The 4,990-nt window shown below is 32.4% G+C and overlaps 3 protein-coding genes across 3 annotated transcripts; 1 reads left to right on the forward strand and 2 right to left on the reverse strand.

Annotated features, from left to right (window-relative positions):
• Positions 1-1,192: 1,192 nt before the first annotated feature.
• Tsp_11785a (hypothetical protein) lies at positions 1,193-1,687 on the reverse strand (the record flags this gene model as incomplete). The annotated part of the gene is made up of 2 exons (XM_003374150.1): positions 1,193-1,458; positions 1,621-1,687. Coding segments are annotated over 2 exons (333 nt in total), but the record flags the coding sequence as incomplete, so codon positions are not given.
• A 411-nt stretch (positions 1,688-2,098) lies between these two features.
• Positions 2,099-2,125, reverse strand: Tsp_11785 (hypothetical protein; the record flags this gene model as incomplete). Its single annotated transcript, XM_003374151.1, has 1 exon — positions 2,099-2,125. A coding segment is annotated over exon 1 (27 nt), but the record flags the coding sequence as incomplete, so codon positions are not given.
• A 415-nt stretch (positions 2,126-2,540) lies between these two features.
• On the forward strand, positions 2,541-4,979 carry Tsp_11786 (malate/L-lactate dehydrogenase subfamily). The gene is made up of 3 exons (XM_003374152.1): positions 2,541-2,705; positions 4,428-4,554; positions 4,666-4,979. The coding sequence occupies exons 1-3, from the start codon at positions 2,541-2,543 to the stop codon at positions 4,977-4,979; spliced, it is 606 nt and encodes a 201-aa protein (XP_003374200.1).
• Positions 4,980-4,990: the final 11 nt, after the last annotated feature.

Below are 4,990 nucleotides of genomic sequence, written 5' to 3' on the forward strand. Positions count from 1 at the left end.
CTAGCGCGCTGACCAAGCCTGTTTACCGATTGATTTGAGAGTGTGGCTTTTTACAATGGACACTAGTTCTGTGGTGATGAAAAGGTGTTATATAATTCGTTTTTCAATTTTGAATTCACATTTGCCGTAACTGTCGTAAAACTGAAACAGTGTTATAGATTTCGATCAAGATTGTCATTTCAAAAAGAACTATGCGCTTCAATGTATATATATATATATATATACTGCTGAAATTGTAAAAGCAAAATGTTGCACTTATGTAGCTGAGAAAAATTGTATGCAATGTAAACAATTTTTTATCGAATTATTTCATAATTTTATTTCCAATTCACTTTCATCACGTAACGTCTATGGGCGGTTTTCTCTTGTTTTGTCATCCATGTTTTGAAATGGTGCATTTACGCTGCACCTAGCGGACGTTTTAAATTATTTTCAATTTCTGTCGCCCCCCCCCCCTAGTTATGCAATATAAACAATACGATAAAAAATAAAATAATTGTTTTATAATTAAAAAATTCATATTAAAAAGTTATTTCTAAATACAGTATGATATGATGCATCGATATATTTGTATCAAAAATTTTTAACATTTCATCAAAAATAAGGTAATTTATTTTTCATTCAAAACATTTTTTTAAGTATTTGTTTTTTCTTTTTTTATTATTATAATTTTGTATTATCATTCTATTTTTTTGAACTTGATTTACCTTTTTGTACCATACTATAATATTTTAGCAGTTCGTATGTTCGCATTAACGTCTGTTGATATGCTGGGGTCTGTTTGTTTTTTCATATTGCACTGCACAGAATAGATATATGTACACAAATGTTTACAGAATGTAAAGAGCTAATTATGGAGGAGTGGTTTTTGTGTAAAGTATCCCCAATGCGTTACTTGAAATTGCGGGAACATTTGTCTACTTTAATAGTTGCACATCAGTCAACAACTTATTGTTTTTATTGTATTATTACTTATTTAGGTATATTTCTTGCTTCGATATTTTATTTAGTTATATTTTAAAATGTTTAGTTAATATTATAAGATGTGTATGAATTTTACGACTTCGTCACAAGCAAGATATAGATTGTTGTTTCACAGGTCATCATCGGACACGTTGATAAGACAGATAAGTTGAAAAAGTTGTGCCCGTGATAGAAGCGACTACGATTTGAAAATATTATACGTTCATTATTAATTCATATTCGGCCGAGTTATCGTCGAACGAATGAATGAATTAGTGTTCAAAGTCGGCAAATTTAAGAGGCTTATGATGATAATTTTTCTTTTGTTTTCTTTGAAATGAATCGAGTCAGTTGCTTGCTTATGAAATGAAGAACCGGAGGGAAGAATAAATTTGCGCAGCCATTGTTGATAAGAGTTATTAGCTTCATCTCGCAGTTGAACGCAGTGAACAATTTTGAACTTGCAAAAGCATGCCTGCTCCTCTTTCCAGTGATCTGCAATAGATGAATGAAGTTTTATTTGAATTATTTTCATTCGTGGTTGTCAGTTTGGTTTCAAGTTCAGCTTGTGCATTTTTGTTCAATTTGCTCGTCAAGTTGGGGCGATTGGGGCAGAGCGCAAAATTTTGATGGCTTTTGTTTGCAGGCTATATATACCTGACGAGACGCTGTTTCGTCGTAAATCCGGTCTAAACTTGTTGAGCAGCACTCTACCTCGCTTACTCTGAAAATTTGCAGGTAAAATGATTGGCTTGTTAATTTTCAGCGTCAGTTATTTGAATTTACTTTTTGCAATCAATTGTTTGCACTTGCTTCAAATGTACACACAACGGGCGTTTATTACTAGTTGATTGTACCGCGCCAAAAAGTATATTTGGTAATGCATGCAGTTTTAAGCATTATTACCGTTTTGTAAATTGTTTGATATTTTGGTATTTCAACTTTTGAAGTTTTTTTGTTTCTCTCAAGTAGATATGTTTGTTTTATTTATAAGAGGGGTTGGGAACGNGAATTTACTTTTGCAATCCATTGTTTGCCCTTGCTTCAAATGTTCACCCACAACGGCGTTTATTACTAGTTGATTGTACCCGCGCCAAAAAGTATATTTGGTATGCATGCAGTTTAAGCATTATACCGCTGCTGAGCACCGCTCCACAAACATCTGTATACTGATGTATGATGTAAACAGTTTGATATTTTGGTATTTCAACTTTTGAAGTTTTTTTGTTTTTCTCAAGTAGATATGTTTGTTTTATAATGGTGATGGGTTGGGAACGTTGAAATTTTTCGCAATTTGTCGGTCTCCCTGTCAGCATTATTCTTGTTCTTATTATCATTATTATGTTCAACTAGCAATGTATAAAACGTTTGCTGAATTATTTTTCAAATTATAACTTCTCCTGCTCAAGTAAATGTGCATCATGGCTAAAATGATTAATCAGTTTCAATGACGGAGAAATTTCAGTCTCTTTTATAAATCATAATTTTCCACTTTTATAAATAGATCCATGTTCAGTGATTTTCAATTCAACATTCAAGTTGCGAGAAGTAATACACTATACATTTATTTTAGAGAAATGATTCGAACAAGTTTAATAGCAGTGACCGTATTTAAAGAACATCTACAAGTTGTTCGCAGTTCGTCAATGAAGCACATATCCTCATTACAAGGCGTTCGTCAGTTCAGTTCCATAGATTCGCACGGCAATTCGATGTTCAAGCAGTACGTGGAGATGAAAGAAGTAAGTGTCTTTATCATTTTATTAATTGGCTCTTATGAGTTTTCGTCTGATTATCAAAGTATGAAAGTATAAATTTGTAAAATGTATAGTCAGTCATCTTTACAACTTGAAATGCAGTTTCATGTCGATTGCACGCTTTAATTTGATTATTCACGCGAACGTTTGCATCGGTGAAAAATTTATGAACATCAATAACATCACAGATCGCTGCAAGATTTACTTTTCACTGTGAACTGTGAAAAGTGCAAAATTATTATAATGCTAAGATCTATCGTATTTGACAATCAAGTACTTATATGATTTTTGGCTTTGGTTCGTATTGTACTATGTCTGCGATGATATGCTGTACGTTTTTTTTTGTGCTGTTGTCGTCTACAGTTTTTTGGTTTTATTTTATTGGTATTACTTGATTTGGAAGATCGCTGACATGCAGCTGCTACTTTAAATTGACCAGTTATTAGTTTAACTTGCCAGTTGTGCACTCGCTTAGAAGCTTAATGTTAAGTGGCAGGTACATTTTTGGATCAGATCAGATCAGATCAAATCAAGTAAATTAAGAAATGAATGTGTGGATTAAAGTGATGAAAGTGTGCTGTTTTTAATTTGCTGTTAATTGATGTTTGTTGTTGATTTTTGTTTAAACCTAATTGTTGTTTGACAATAGTTCACTGACAGCTTTTCTAAACGTCATATATATATATATCGCTGTTACCTAATGTTTGTTAAAATGACGTTGTATCAGGTAACATATTTGATAATTTCAAATTTAAAAGTTCTTTCTAAAATATTTTCAAATAATCTAATCGAGCTGATTGGAAACTTCTTCTAACTTTTTCTTGCAAGCGACAATTTAAAATTTAAAACTAAAGTCGTTGAAGCAACAATCATGTCAGACGGCGTCAGTTGTGCATGGTGAAAAATGCGACGTAAGATTTCAGAATCGGTTGTTCAACTTTTTCTGCTATATTTATATCAAGAAAGATTTAAAGCGAGTTTGAAAGTTTTGAGAAAAAAATTCATTTTCATGTGCAATCCTTTTGCTTTTGTCTTCATTTATACATGTTATATAATTACTATTTTTTTAATTTACTTAAACTTTACATACTGGATATTACACATATTTTTGAATCATCACTTATTAATAGATTTTATTTACATTGTCATATTTGTACAGATCACTGTGAGTAGACTTTTTTGATTGTCAATTCTGGCCGGCAAACAAACAGTTTAAGCTTAAGATTAATTTAGTAAATAGTTCTTGGAGACCTAATTAACGCATCGGGCATTTCGTGTTTGTAATGCATGACGTTTTGCTTGAATGCATGAATAGTATCGACGACAGTATTTTTATTTAATAATTATTTGTACATGAAATGATCATGCGTAAGTTATTTTTAGCAGTAATTTTATCCCGTCTCGGCTTCGTTAGTCTTCTTTTAGCACAACGTAAAACTGATTTGTAATTTTTTTCATGGATATGTGCAGATTTTTTAAAATTATTGCTTACATTTAAAGATAGGTTTCTAAAATATTTTATAATTGGTTGAAAAAAAATGTAAAAATAAATTTTCACATTTTGCAGATAGCGTGCGTGTTTGAAAATATGAAAAGTATGCTTTTTAAGAAATTGGATGTGATCTATTTTGAAAAATTTATCATTTTACTATAAAATTATTAATTTACGGTTAAAATTTAATGATTTAAATGAGAGGAAAATTTCAGATAAAAAGGTTCATGGTCAGTTCTTTGACCAAAGTTGGCGCCGATGTTTCCCACGCCGACGCCTTGGCTGAAGTTCTTATTGATGCCGATTATCGAGGCCATTACAGTCACGGCTTGAATCGTTTAGGTAAGTGCTATTTTGAATAAAATGCCGCCGATTAATGTTTTCCAACAAGAGATGTTTTATACAATTGCTCTTTGCATCGGCTTTTTCCAGTTTAATGATGTGCAATTTTAGACATGTACATCAGAGATTTTGTGACCGGCATTTGCAGCGTCTCTGGATCTCCAAAGGTGGTGAAAGAGAACATGGCCACTGCTTTGGTTGATGGAAACAATCTGCTTGGTCCTGTTGTTGGAAAATTTTGCATAGAATTGGCCATGCAAAAGGCTGACAAGTGTGGAATTTCGATGGTCGTTGCCAAAAGTATGCAATTGAGAAAATCACTTTTCGGTGAAGATGAGACTTTTCTGTCGCTCCATTTTAGATTCGAATCATTATGGGATTGCTGGCCACTATCCGTTGTGCGCTGCGTCAAAGGGTTATTGTAGCGTGTTTAAAA

This window comes from Trichinella spiralis, assembly GCF_000181795.1.
Source record: "Trichinella spiralis strain ISS 195 chromosome Unknown Scfld6, whole genome shotgun sequence".
Lineage (NCBI taxonomy): Eukaryota > Metazoa > Nematoda > Enoplea > Trichinellida > Trichinellidae > Trichinella > Trichinella spiralis.